This window comes from Mus pahari, chromosome 3 (genome assembly GCF_900095145.1).
Source record: "Mus pahari chromosome 3, PAHARI_EIJ_v1.1, whole genome shotgun sequence".
In the NCBI taxonomy this organism is placed as follows: Eukaryota; Metazoa; Chordata; class Mammalia; order Rodentia; family Muridae; genus Mus; species Mus pahari.
In genome coordinates, this window is record NC_034592.1 from 18,591,150 (window position 1) to 18,605,558 (window position 14,409).

Consider the following 14,409-nt stretch of genomic DNA (forward strand, 5'->3'; position numbering starts at 1 on the left):
GCCCCTTTGCAGACATAGGACTGGGGTGGTTATGAGCCAGAAACAATGGAGTGTGCTTCCCTTAAGCAACCTGGCCAAGGCTCTCCACAGCAAGTATGTGGTGTGTTAGGAAACAACACAAAGATCATGCCTTCTGGGAAAACTGGGTGGGGGATGCAGGGGGTGGGGTGGGTAATGCAGGCTCTCTTGAGTTAAGAAATGTGGACTCCCAGGAGCCTGGGCAAGTGGGGATTCAGGAATGGAGTTGGTTGCTGTGGCTTGCCTGTGTTGTACCTGCAGGCCACAGGTCTGCCCCATTAGCGCTCCGTGGCAGTGGTTAGATCCCTGGGAAAAGCCCTAAGCAACTGGGACACCTGGGCTTTGAGGCAGCCGCACGGCCAACCTGGGTGAGAAGACACGGGATGATGGCAGATAGACAGCAAATGCCTGCCTGAGGGTTCCCCTCCATGACAACTGAGGGAGGCCAGGCAGAGACGAGCTCTGAACTTTTCTTTCCGTCCCGTGTCTCTGAGGGAACCTGGTGGTCCTTGCAGAGTGGCGGGGTGACAGAAAACATCTGCAGGTACCTCATTATTTCTCCTTCTAGCTCCTCAGAATTCTCTCTTTAGATTTATTCATTATATTTCATGTATGAGTGCTTTGCTTGCATGTACGTATGCCCTATGTGCATGCTTAGAGATTATGAAGATTAAATGATGACATTGGATCCCCTGGGATTGGAGTCATGGATGAATGTGACCCACCATGTGGGTGCTGGGCATCAAATCCAGATCCTGCTCAAGGGGAGCTGGGTTCTTAACCACTGAGCCATCTCTCCAGCCCCTCTCTCTTTTAAAGGGAGCACTTCACTTTTAAACTCTTCACCCCAGGTGGTTTCAGAACTCAAATCTAAATCTGGAGAGGGTGACACATACCTGGAACACCTATGAGGATGAGGGAGGAGAATCTGTGGGTTCAAAGCCAGCCTGGGCTACATCCCCCACCACAAATCTACTAAGACTCAAGTCTGTGGTTCCTTCTATCCCTTGTATCAACATAAAGAGAAGTTCCTTGCCGTCTTTGGGTCTATCTCTGCCTCTACCTTCCGGGAGAGATTTATGGCTTCCAAGAATTTACAAGGTCTGTCTTCTGAACGGTCTTCATGAACTGCCTGAATGTTAGTAAGCCAGACCAGGTTGTTTCCCTGATCAGCACCCTCCAATAGCTCCCAGGACCTTTAGATAAACCTCAGAAGGGTTGGTGAAGTGTAGAAAGTCTTCCAGGTTCTCGCCTTTGTCCCCTCCTCTGCCACCATCTCCCTCAGTCCCTTTGGGTGGCCCCCTGGCGGCCTCTCTGCTCCCCTTGCCTTTGTGAATGCTGTTCTAGTGCTGTTCCAGCTCTTCTGTGACTGTCCTCTCTTTCTCACTGGCTTCTCAGACTTGCTCCATGACCTCCTCTGACCTCTTAGGCTCAGCGCTTCTTCCTCTGAGCTCCCAGAGCGCTGGGTCATTCTTCTGTTAACACTTACCTCACTGGCTTAGAATTATTTGTTTACATGTCTCTCTTTCGGGTTGGGACCACACTCCTTTATCTTCCCACCCCCCTGTCCCATCAGCACCTCCTGGAACACCTGACATATAGCTCAGCAAATGTTTGTAGACGGAATGACAAGGACTTCTGCCCTGGGTTCACAATGTCACCATTTTTGCTACTGTCTTTCTACAGCTGGGCCTCTCTTCTCACTCCAACAGCGGGCCCAGCCCTGCCCAGGCTCTGTGGGCAATTACAGCCTTCACTCAGGGAGGTTTAAAAAGTGAGTTTTTACAAGTTCAGGAGACTAAACCTCCCATTGAACTTGGCTGCAAACTCCACTTTCAGGCCTTGGGGTCATGGCTTCTGCCATATCCCAAGAGACAGACAGCCCTTGAAGATATTGCCCTGGGTCTCTGACCTCATGTAGATTTGAGTCTCTGGGACATGTCCAGCCTGGCCCCTGCCTATGGCCAGGGCTCAGTAACCCATCCCTGTACCCACTTCCCCTTACAGTTGACAGAGTCTTTGTTGGGCTCCCCTGTGTTCCAGGCTCTGGGTCTCCATTGTCTCAGAGCTCGGTTGCAGTGGAAGGTCACACGCCCAGACACAGTCCCAATGATACAGTTTAGTCAGAGCCAGGATGAGGACACATAAGGGTTGTGGGTGCAGAACAGAGTGGTCCCAGCAGCCTCAGAGATGGAGGAGAGGTTGGTCCAAAGGAGAAGAGACGGTGTGGGGTGGCTTTTCTCCTGGCTGAGGTGTTTACAGAGGAAGGGTCAAGAGAGTGTCGCCTCTACAGCCCAGAGTTCTCAGCTGTGTCCAGGGTCTCTCTGACCTCACCCAGGGCGCTGTACGCAGAGAAGACCCCAAGGAATCAAGCATGCTTGCCAAAGCTGCCCTTTCCAGTCAAACAACATCGAATGAGCCACTCCCCTGTGCCAGCAACTAGAGTAGTGTCAGGGTGGAGTGGTGGAGCCGCTAAGGCACACCCTTCACCCCAAGGGGCTCCTGGTCTATAAGGACAGAAACCACTGGGAGTGTACAGCCTGGGAGAGTGAAGGGCTGCAACAGAATGGAGGGAACCACCTCTGGCCAGCCCAATGGTGAATGGAGCATTCTGCCCAGCCAAGTGGTGGATGAGTACCCCAGCAGCCCAATGGCAGAGAGAGCACCCCCAACCTGATTGTGCAGAGGACATCCCCATTTGGCCCACTGGCAGAGGCAGCATCTCCCACCCAGTTGGCAGAGGAGCACTGTCAGGTTAAGGATGGTTAAACCCACATGCAATCCATGAGTCTGCTTGGACAGGTGACCAGAGGAGTGTGTGCCCAATCCTGTGGAGTCCCATATGACCTGTAATGATATCTCGCAATACTCAGGGGAGATGGCAGAGCCTGAGGGACTTGGGGTGCTTCTATATTTGGCTTCGGATGCTGCCTACACCACTGAGTAATGGGCTCATCTCTTCGCCGAGTCTTGGATGGCTTGCATCAAATACGTTTGATCTTAGTATCTTCTCCCTAGAATTACCGCAAGTTTCCAGACTTTATCTGTGGGATGCCGTGTCCATGGTGGACGCCAGGCTTAGGTTTGTTGATTTTGACAATAATTACAATATCGAGGAGGCTCAGAGTCACTGGGTCCCTGGAATGGCCGGGTGGAGGTAGCAGTGAATGCAAAGCCTGTCTGAGCCAGGTTTGTACTGCTCCTGTGGCCTCTCCGCCCCCGCAGAAGGGCTTGCAGGTGTCCGCGGATTCCCGCACCCTCATCCCTCTCCTTTGGTCGTGGCCCCACCTCCCTCCTGCCGTCTGCCCTGCGTCCTCCTCTAACCTCGGGGCTGGACCAGAGAGCGGAGGGGCTGGGAAAGTTTGAGTCACGCAGCTGGGAGCGGGGGAGGGGTGCGGGAGGCGGGGTGGACGTTAGGGACCGCCTCGGGCTCCCACCAGGGGAACCCCGCCGTGCCCCTGTCCGGTGAACCCGCTAGAGCGAGACTGCACTGCCATCTCTCACTGCGACCTGCGCGACCCATCAGGGCTGCAGCCTCCGGCTCAGCATGACGCCTGGGGCGCAGCTCCTGCTGCTGCTCTTGGCGATCTCTACAGTAGTGGCGGCGGTGGTCACGTCTGACGCGCCCACGAAGACGCTGTCCCCAGCCACAGGAGACGCCACCCTGGCCTTCGTCTTCGATGTCACCGGCTCCATGTGGGATGATCTGATGCAGGTGATCGACGGTGCCTCGCGCATTCTGGAGCGCAGCCTGAGCAGCCGCAGCCGGGTCATCGCCAACTATGCGCTGGTGCCTTTCCACGACCCAGGTAGCGCCCCTTGCGGTCCTCAAGGTCTCCCCACCGCGCGGCTCTCGAGTTTCCCTACACCCCTACCCCACGTCCTCAAGGTGTCATCCTCCGGTGTCCTGCCCTCTCCACCCCTCACCCCTGATGCTCGTCCAGCCTTGCCTGGCACAAAGCAATAAGCAGAACCTTAGCATCTTCTGGCACATTTCCCTTGCCTGGCCACGCCCTCTCCTGCATCCCCAGGTTGGCACCTGCAGGTGACCAAAAGCTTCTGAGCCTCTCCGTTTGTGAAGCGGGAACATGTGTGGGGATGTTGGCAGCAGGTGCCAGGGACCTGTGAAGTTTTTGGTTCTCGATTTTATTTTGCCTGCCTGCCTGCCATTCCTCCCTCCTTCCCTCCCTCTCTTCCTTCTCCTCTTCCTTTCCACCCCCATTTTGAGGCAGATCTCCTGTAGCCCAGGCTGGTCCCCCAGTGCTCTATGTAGTGGAGAATGACTCTGAACTTCTGATCCTCCGGCCTCAGCTTCTAGAGTGTTGGGATCGCAAACCTGCACCAACATATCCCCTTTATCCGGTGCTGGGGATTGAACCTGGGGCCCACGCACACTAGGCAAGCTCTGTGCTGACTGTCCGTAAGATTTTAGGTGCTGTTTGTTTGTTTGTTTTTTAGAGTCCTCTCCCAGCTTGTGTGTGAGAAGCCAGGATATGGCAAAGGCCACTCTTTCAGGGGGAACTGCAGCCCTTTATGGAACCCCCTGGATGGTAGTAACAGCCTGTTGCCCGTTCCCCTTTACCTGCCTACTTCAGCAGAGTGAAATTTCCCAGCAAAGCATGGCTCCCTGACACCTGCTGGTTCTTCCTGTGGTCACCCTGTTAGCTCAGGGTCGAATATGCTCCCGGGAAGCCTCACCACCAAAAGTCCCCTGCACCCCGGGGAGAGCTGTCCCCCACAGCCTCAACCCTAACTACTTTTCTCAACATTTTTTTTTTTAAATGAAAACATTTCTGCATTACACTGAAGTGGGAGAGAAACAGGGGTCTGAGCTCCTCTTTAGGCTTGCCTTACTCCTGACAGCTTCCTGTTCGCTTCCATGTGTCCACATGTCTAGCCAGGCTAGCTGTGAAGTCCCCCACTGCAAAGGCAGATTGCACACAGCACTGGCAGCTTGAGGAGGCACACTGAGCCGATGGCAGGCTATCAAGCCTCTCAGGGGTGTGCACATTTGTCAATCACAGAATCTCCCAGGGTCTTGCCTCCCCATCCTCCAGTCTTCCCTCATGTTGTCCGAGGCTTTGTCCCTCTCATCTATGGGGCTCCTCAGGACCAGGCCTCGAGGAAAAGACTCCTGGGAGACCCCAAAAGATAATCAGATTGGATGTGTGTAGAGGTGGGGTTTTGCTGGGATATAGGTCAGCCTCTATCTCCCCAACTCTCTCTCCCCCACTTTTTGGTTTGGTCTTGGGGTTCCAAAGGTATTATTATCATACTGTGGGAGCTTAGATATGGTGAGTTCACCCATTAGTTGGAGTGTCTGAGATCCAGGGCACCAGCAGGGTTTCCTGAAGCCACCTGCCAGGTGAAGCCATTACTGTTTGACTCTAGAATACTTGGCTCCCATGGCAGGATGGGATAGCAGTCTTTCGGGACTTATAGTATCTTGAGTCCAAAACGGGCTCCTGATGGCAGTACCCGCTGCCCCTTCCTGCCCACTAACTTCAGATGCCCTCTGGGCTCTGCATGGGTGTGTGGCTCAGCCCTTCATGCCAACCTTCAGCCTTCCTCCCTGTGGGTTCCGGAGCTGGAGCTTGTTGGCCAGCGACTCCACCCACTGAACCATCTCACCACACCTGTGTACTTCATTTTAAATCCGTTAAAATTTAAGTGATGCTCATCTTCTTAAAAAATTGGTAGTAAAATACAAGTCCAACTTTTCACCAGAATGAAGGTTTCCACAGATGTAAAGAAATGTTTCCAAGTGAAAATGGCCCTCTAACTGCTGGAAATGAAAACCTGCAATCCAGCTGACAGGAAAGAGTTGAATAGTCATCATTTAAAGTGAACATACAGACGAAGCTCCACTGTCCCCTCCCCTTGCTCCTATAGCACCACAGCTTTGAAGGGACCAGGGATGCTCTATAGAGGACCAGGGATGCTCTAGGACCAGGGGTGCTCTGTAGAGAACCAGGGATGCTCTGTAGAGGACCAGGGATGCTCTAGGACCAGGGATGCTCTAGGACCAGGGGTGCTCTGTAGAGAACCAGGGATGCTCTGTAGAGGACCAGGGATGCTCTGTAGAGGACCAGGGATGCTCTAGGATCAGGGATGCTCTGGAGAGGACCAGAGATGCTCTAGGACCAGGGGTGCTCTGGAGAGGACCAGAGATGCTCTAGGACCAGGGTTACTCTAGAGAGGATAAGGGATGCTCTAGAATTGACTGAAGATGTTCTAGAGTCACAGAGCTGAATTTGAAAGCACACATGAACGTTTTGACTGACACATGAACATCCTAGCAGCTTTGCCATCACAACCGCATTTCTGGTGCAGAGGGAGCATCTGTAAACACCAGGGAGACAAGAGTTGAAAGGAAAGCCAGACCCTACCTCTGGATGCATTTTCTTCATGCAACCTTGTATTTCTCTGGAGTTCAGGTTTCTACTGTGCATTATACTGCATAAACATTCATTCTAACAATTTTATGTTCAGTTTTCCAACATGGAATGAATTTTGAGATGGACTTGACCTCAGGAGGTGAACAAGGGGGCCCCCTCTGCTTAGGTCTGGTGAGCATGTCCTTCCTCTGGGCACCCTGGTAGCTACCTCACTTTTTTCTGGAGAGGACCAGGGATGCTCTGGAGAAAAATTAAATTACATGTATGTTTTTATTCATTCACTACATGTATGCATGTATGTGTGTGACCCCACAGCAAACATGTGTGTGTGGTGTCAAAGGACAACTGGCTGAGTCAGCATTCTCTCTCAGCATAGCTCAGTAGGGCTGGTGCAAGAGCCCTTACCTGCTGAGCCACCTCACTGGGCCCTCAACCCTTTTTCTTTTTTAACAAAGCAAGCAAGCAAACTGGCAAACAAATCAACCCTTCCTCCAGGTTACATAAACCATCCTCCCTAAAGCTAACCCCAGATTCCAGTCTGGGGGGCAGAACATGATGCATGCAGCTGACATGGTACCCCGCCCCTGCAGTCTCAGCCTCAGGTGGCTGAGGCAGGAGGATTGGAAAGCTCAAGCCCAGGATCAAGATGCTGTCTCCAAATGAGAGGGCAGGAGTCACTTAGGTACAGTGCCTGGCCATCACTCAGTCTCAGGGAGAGGACGTTGAGCAGGGACACTGAAAGTCTGTGAGGAAGCAGGATTATAGGAGGGAGTATTGGATGTTCCTGCCAGGGTCACGCTTGGAATAAAGGATTTCCTGGGGTGAGTGGCTGGCTGGGTAAGGGCTAGAGGATGGTGTGACATGTAGGGACAGGTGTGTGTGTGTGTGTGTGTGTGTGTCCTTCTGGCAGCTCTCCTGGAGGAAGTGGGGCAGAGCAGGGCTGGATGTAGCCAATCCAGCTGCCTGCCGCCTATAGCTGCCAAGGACTGGGAGGCCTTGAATTTCCTTGTATGGGCTTGTAGCACTGCACCCTGAGCAGGCATCGCAGCTGGGCTCTGGCTGTGTCTGCTGAGTCAGCAAATGGTATGCCCTTCAGTAGAGGATGAACTGGAGACATAGGGGTTTCTGACCTGCCCCTCAGCTCTGTATTTTGGGAGTGTTTTCTTAAAGGAAGTCACTGGGTGTTTGTAAGTGTGTGTGCGAGGTCCTTGGTGATGCTTCTAGGATGCACAGCCTTGGAAACAAAGAACAACTTTAAGCTTTGGAAATAGTTTCCGTATGTTTTTCATTGCAAAAAGCAGGGCCAGCAAGACAGCTCTGTGGGTGCTTGCTGCCAAACTTGGCGATCCAAGTTTTATCCCTGGAACGCACAGGGCGGAAGGAGAGAGAACTGACCCCAGACAGTTGTCCTCTGATGTCCATGCCTGTGCTACCCAATCAAGGAATGGATAAGGAGCCGGAGAGATGGAGAGATGGTTCAGAGCCCTGGCTGCTCTTCCAGAGGACCTGGGTTCTGTTCTCAGGACTCACCTGGGGGATGGGGGCGGGTCATGTCTGGAATCTGTAACTCTAGTTTCAGAGGGTCTGACACTCTCTTCTGGCCTCCTCCAGTGTCAGACACACATGAGGGGGACACAGACATGCATGTAGTCCAAACACCCATACACAGAGACTAATAACTAGAAAATTCACAGAGGTAAGCAAGAAGTTTTAAGAAATCATAACTGGGCGTGGTTTCAAATGCCTGTAGTCCCTAGGACCCAGGAGGCAGAGGCAGAGGCAGGAGGATTGCGTTAGAGAGCAGCCAAGCTACGTAGTGAGCAAACAAACTGATGAGATAGACTGGGCAATTTTCAGAGGGGAACAGCGACAGATAGAGTGTAGACTGGAGTGTAGATAGCTTTGCACTTCCCACCAGCCCATAACTGCTACAAAAGCCCCTATTCCCGGGGGACGCTGCCTGTGGTTTCCACTGGCTGCACTGCAGTGGAATGCACATTTTACATTGCGGGTAGGTGGTGGTTCTTCAAGTCTGTGTAATGTTCTGGGCATATGAGGGGCCACAGCCCAGCTGCCCCAACCCTGAGAGTCAGGGAAGAAGCCAGCTCCATGGGTGTGTAGCTTGTGAGGCTCGGTGTAGTTTGAAGTGTTTTTAGAGTATCCTGTTCCCTCCCTCCCTCCCTCCCTCCCTCCCTCCCTCCCTCCCTCCCTCCCTCCCTCCCTCCCTCCCTCCCTCCCTCCCTCTCCCTCTGATTTTCTCCTAGGCACTGTCAGTTTTTCTGTTGGTTTTTTTGGAGGTGGGCATGCCAATGGTTTTCCTCCTAATTCACTTGATAATTCATATTATGTTGGTGGTACCCACTGTTTGCCATTGTTTACTGTCCCGCCCCCCCATGGGGGAGATGGATGGGACCCATGCCAGGCAAGTGCCTGGCCACTGATCTGTGTCCCCTGCCCAGTGCTTGGTATTTTTTTTTTCCTGGTCAGTTACCTTTCCATATTGTGCGTGGTTCCTGGGATTTGAAGGTCTTCAATATTCACACAGAGAAACTATTGACTTTTGTCTTTTCTGCAGTTCTTGCTACATGCACACTTGGAATGGTGTGTTTTGCTTTATCATCATAAAATTAGTTATATGTAAATGTATTTGCTTTGCTTTTAGTTTCTTGGCATTAAATTCTTTTACCTGAAATTAAAAATAAATTGGCCTACAGATTAAAAAAAAAATCTAATATATAACCGGTGTGTGTGGGGGGGGGGGTTGTTGTTGTTGTCATTGGTGGTAGTGTTGATGGTGCACACCTTTAATCCCAGCACTCAGGAGGCTGAGGTAGGTGGTCTCTGTGGGTTCAAAGCCAGCTTGGTGTGCAGAGTAAGATCATGGACAGCCAGGGTCACACAGAAAAACCCTGTCTTGAAAAAGAAAAGTGGGGGCTGGCAAGATGGCTCAGCAGATAAGAGCACTGACTGCTCTTCCAGAAAGAACTGAGTTCAAACAAATCCCAGCATTTATGGGCTCACAACCACCCATAACGAGATCTGACGCCCTCTTCTGGTATGTCTGAAGTCAGCTACAGTGTACCTATGTATAATAATAAATAAATCTTTAAGAAAAAGAGAGAAAAATAGCATAATTTTATAATTACATATAATTATTAATAATTATTTATTTAGTTTCATCTTATAAAATTATCCTTGCTGTGTGCATATGCGTATATGAGCATATGTGTGCTTATGTGTATGTGTTGTGTTATACATGTGTACATGTTCATGTATGCATGTACATGCATGTACATAGAGGGCAGAGGTCAATGTCACCTTATTTTTTGAGACAGGGTCTCTCACTGAACCTAGAGATCATCAAATCTGCCTGCCAGCCTGGCTGGCGTCAAGCTCCCAGGATCTGTCTGTCTCTGCGTCCCCCAGTGCTGGGCTTAGAGCCGTTTACCACTGTATTCAGGTTTTACACGGGAGCTAGAGATCTGCCCGCAGGCCTCATGCTTGGGAGGCAGGCGCTTTATTGACTGAGCTATCTCCCCTAGTCTCTACCCATTCTTCTTCATCACTTGGCTCTTTCTCTGATCCCCAATTACCTAACAGAATGGACTATATTTGGGGTTTCCATTCTTTCTGCCACATAATGATTCTTGGGCCAGGAACACACGTTTTAAATTATCAGTCTTAGTAACAAACGTTGAGAAGGACTCCTGTTTTCTGTTATTATTATGATTACTTTGTTCATTTGTTTTCTGAGACAGGCTGGCTATGTAGCCCTGGCTAGCCCTGAAACTCATAGAGACTGACTGCCCTCTGCCACCAGAGTGCTGGGATGAAAGGCACGTGCTGTTATGCCTAGCTTGTTTTTTTGTTTGTTTGTTTGTTTGGTTGGTTAGTTGATTGTTTTTAGCCTTTTGAGGTTGGTTTTATGTAGCCCAGGCTGGCCTAGAACATGGCCTTCAACTGCTGCCTGCCCTGCCTCACCTCCCAAGGGCTGGGATATACATTTGCCACTGCCCAGCCACGTTTTCCTGTTTTGTTTTTAGAAATAGTTTTGTTAATACGGACCAGGCTGATCTTGAACTCACAATCCTTCTGCTTCAACTTCCCAATCATACTCTCAAATCTTCTTTTATGTTTTCTTATAAAACTTTTAGTTAAGTTTTTATGCCACAAGGTTTTAGATTTGGGAATTAATGTGAGGCTAGAGCAGAAATGTCCTGCATATATTGTATATGCATGTGTGCTGTGTGTGTGTGTGCTCACATGTGATATGCATGCATGTACATGTATGATATATACATGTGGTATACATGCATGCATACTTTGATATGTGTGGTTACATGTATGTAATGTGTGTGGTATATGCATGTGCATTTATGGTATATATGTGTGGTATATGTACATGTGCAGTGTGGTGTATATGTGTGGTGTACATGTGTGGTGTATGTGCATGTGTGGTGTACAGTGTGGTACATATGTGCGTGTATGTATGGCATGCTTGTGTGGTATATATGCATGTGCTTGTGTGGTATACACACATGATCTTATGTATGTAATGTGTGCATGAACATGTGTGGTATGTGTGTGTATAAAGTGTCGTGTACATGTGTGGTATATACATGCAGAGGCTCAAGGTTGACTCTGGGGCTCTTCCATTACCTCCTCTACCTTACCTTCTGAGTAAGTACTTCTTCCTTCTCCCTGAAGTACTGTTTTAGCCAGACTGGTTGGCCAGTGAGACCTCAGGCTCCACCTGTCTCCACTGTTTGCCCCAGAACTCCTGTAACAGGTGCACACTGCCATGCCTGGGTTTTGATATGGGTACCAGAGATACAAACTTATGTCCTCACATCGTGCAGCAGCCGCCTCACCCGCTGAGCCATCTTTCCAGCTATTTTTATCACCACACTTTACTAGTTAGGTAGTTTAGTGTGGAGAAGGACAAAGAGATCCAATGCCAGGGTGACAGTACCTAGGAAAGATGTGCACACAGCAGGGTGGCCTGTGAGCCCTCCCCGAGCCTGGTCAGGTGCTGACCAGGGCCCCCCAGTGTGAAGAAGGGGGTCCTTGCTCTCTTCCTCTGTCTCTTTGGAAGGTGCAGCCCATCCTTGCAGAGAGCTGTCACACTGCCTTCCCTGGAACAGTGTCAGAAGTGACAGAATTTTCCTGAGTAGGGGAGTGGCCTTGTCATTCTCATTTGTTACTTATTTATCATGTAGTCATGTATCTTGTTTGGCATGGAAGCCATCTATTTTTTTTTTCTTGTTTCTAATCCAAGACTACTTTGTTTATTTCCTGGCTCAGACTCTTCAGGCTTTGGTCCTTGGAAACTAATTTGTTTGGCTTCTGTGTTCCTATGTAAATTCCCAGTGCAGCACAGGGAAGGTTTTTTTTTTTAAACACTGTTTTTATTTACTGATACATTTAGAACTTCTATACAAAGTTTCCTGTAGTCCAGGCTGGCTTTGAACTTGCTGAGTAGCTGAGAGTGACTTCAAACATCTGATCTTCCTGCCTTCCTCCCTGATTGCTGGGATCACAGATGTGCACCACATCCCCTTATGCCACTCTGGGTTGGAACCCTGGGGCCCAGGGCATGCTGTGAAGGTGCTCTGCAAACACAGCGGCAGCCCCCAGGTTCAACAGCAGCAAGCCCCATGCATGCCTCGGCACTGAGAGATGCTGCAGGCACACATTGTGTACAACTAGCTGTTTGCCCAGGGCATCCTGGTGGGTTTTGTTGGGGAATGTTGTCAGCAGCCAGGCTCTGGTTGCTTAAGGGTCTCTGCTGACTCCTTTCATGGCAGAGCAGGGAGACCTGAGTATAAATAGAACTTGAATGTGCTTCTATCAGCATTTCTGGGTTGAAAAATAAATTTTATACATTAAAAAATTTGGGGGGAGAGGCTGTGAGCAGACATGTGTCATGTCATGCACAAGAAGGTCAGAGGACAATTTGTAGAAGTCAGTTTTCTCTTCCCATGCGGGTCCTATCTGTCCAACTTAGGTTCTAAGGCTTGACCTCTGCTGGCCACAGTGTTTTTGGATATAACCACCTTGGGACAGTTAATTTAAATTGTCAGCTTGCCTGGCTGAAGGAACCCCTCAGATGTTCATGTGGCACACTCTTGGTGATACTTGTGAGGGGGTGTCTAGAGAGGATAGACTGAGGCGAGAAGGCAGCAGACCCTTTCAACTGAGGGAGGAGTAGGAAGCCAGTGGAAGCTGGTGGAACACAGGTGTTCCCCTGCCTGCTACATCCTGACCTGTAGACACACTAGGTGTCTTAGTACATGGTCCCCTCACCATGAACTTCACTGTTCCTTCTGGTGTGATAGACCATAGTCTACACCCTCCTCCCCCTTTTGACACAGAGTTTCTCTGTGTAGCCCTGGCTGTCCTGGACATCAGAGCAGGCTGGCCTTGAACTCAGAGATCCACCTACCTCTGTCTCCCCAGTGCTGGAATTAAAGGTGTGCGCCACCACCACCCAGTGGACTATAACCTTGGGTTCAAACACATCCTTCCCGCCCCCACTTTGATTCTGCTGTATTTCTTATCAAAACAGCAGGAAGGATGCCTAACACATAGCCTTGTCCCTCCAAGGAGGACATGCCTTCGTACTGATGTCTCCAGCAGTAAATCACTACCACATGCACTGCTCTAACCTCTGTCCACGTAGAGCCGAACACATGTGGCTTATCTCTAGCCTCCCGTTCCAACGCTGACAAACCTGGCTTCCCGCATCTGTCCGCCAACCATTTATTTCATTGTTCCTTTCCAGTGTGGACAGTCATGGGTTCAGAATTGTTAACTCCTAACCTCATGGGAAACAGCCTTATTAACTCAGGTCCAGCTTCTTCTTTGTCCTCCAGACCCCATTTCTACAGTCACTCACACCAGTTTCTTCTTCTATTTATAAACCTCACTTCATCTCTGTGATTTTATGCTGCTAGAGACGGAAGCCAGACCCTGGTTCATGCTTCTTATTGTTTTGAGACAGTGTCATGTAGCCCGGTGGCCTGTGTGCCCAAGGATGAACTTGAACTCCTGACTCCCCTGCCTCTACCTTCCAAGTACTTTCTAAGCACAAACTCTGTTGCTTAGCAACATCCCCATCCCCAAGTATTCTTCATTTTGAAACTATTCTGAAGTATTTATTCTTTCAGATGAAATATTAGGTAACAGAAAACCTCTGTTAACCTCTCTTAAAAAATCAGCTGTGGTTGGAGGAATGGCTCAGCAGCTAAGCACTCTGGCTGCTCTTACAGAGAACCCAAGTTTGGTTTCCAGCATCTACTCTGGGTAGCAGGCAACTGTAAGTCCAGCCCTAGGGGACCTGACCCTTTTCTGGACTCAGGGACAACTACACTCACATGCACACAGTCATATATGTGCACACACACACATACACACACAGAGAGAAAAATAAAAGTCAGGTGATCCACACTAGCGCTTAGGAGATGGAGGCAAGTAGATCTCTGTGAGTTCGAGGCCAACCTGGATTACACAGCAAATTCCAGGGCAACCATTTCTACATAGTAAGATTCTGCCACAAAAAAAATAATTAATTAAAATAATAAATAATAAAGACTTGAATAACATAATAAAAATTAAAATCTTCTCAAAATTGACTGTGATTTTGCTCAGAATTTTGTTTTCTCTCCAGTTCAGTTGTAATTGTCATTTGAAGGAATCTGCTGCTTCCCCAAACCTGCTCCTGCTTCTCCTGACACGCTGCCATCAGCCGGGCTCTAGATTTCCCTACAAGTTCCTCCAGTTCTTTTAAGACCGGTTCTAACTGTGTTCATTCTCATGTGTTATCATTTTGATCAGGATGTTTTTATCTGTCACATTACATTTTGAAAATCTGTATTTCTGGAATGTTGGGCAAAAATTTGTTTTTATATATTTATTACCTTCCGGACTTTTTTACTGAAGGTGTATGTGTGTGTGTGTGTGTGTGTGTGTGTGTGTGTGTGTGTGTGTGTGT

The 14,409-nt window shown here is 49.6% G+C and overlaps 1 protein-coding gene across 1 annotated transcript in view; it reads left to right on the forward strand.

Moving 5' to 3' along the window:
- Positions 1 to 3,482: 3,482 nt before the first annotated feature.
- The window catches only part of Hmcn2 (hemicentin 2), a 146,952-nt gene continuing 136,025 nt past the window's right edge, over positions 3,483 to 14,409 (forward strand). The window contains exon 1 of the mRNA XM_021194900.2: positions 3,483 to 3,827. Coding sequence (XP_021050559.1) covers positions 3,566 to 3,827 — 262 coding nt within the window. The 5' untranslated portion in view covers positions 3,483 to 3,565. The remainder of the gene's footprint in view (positions 3,828 to 14,409) is intronic.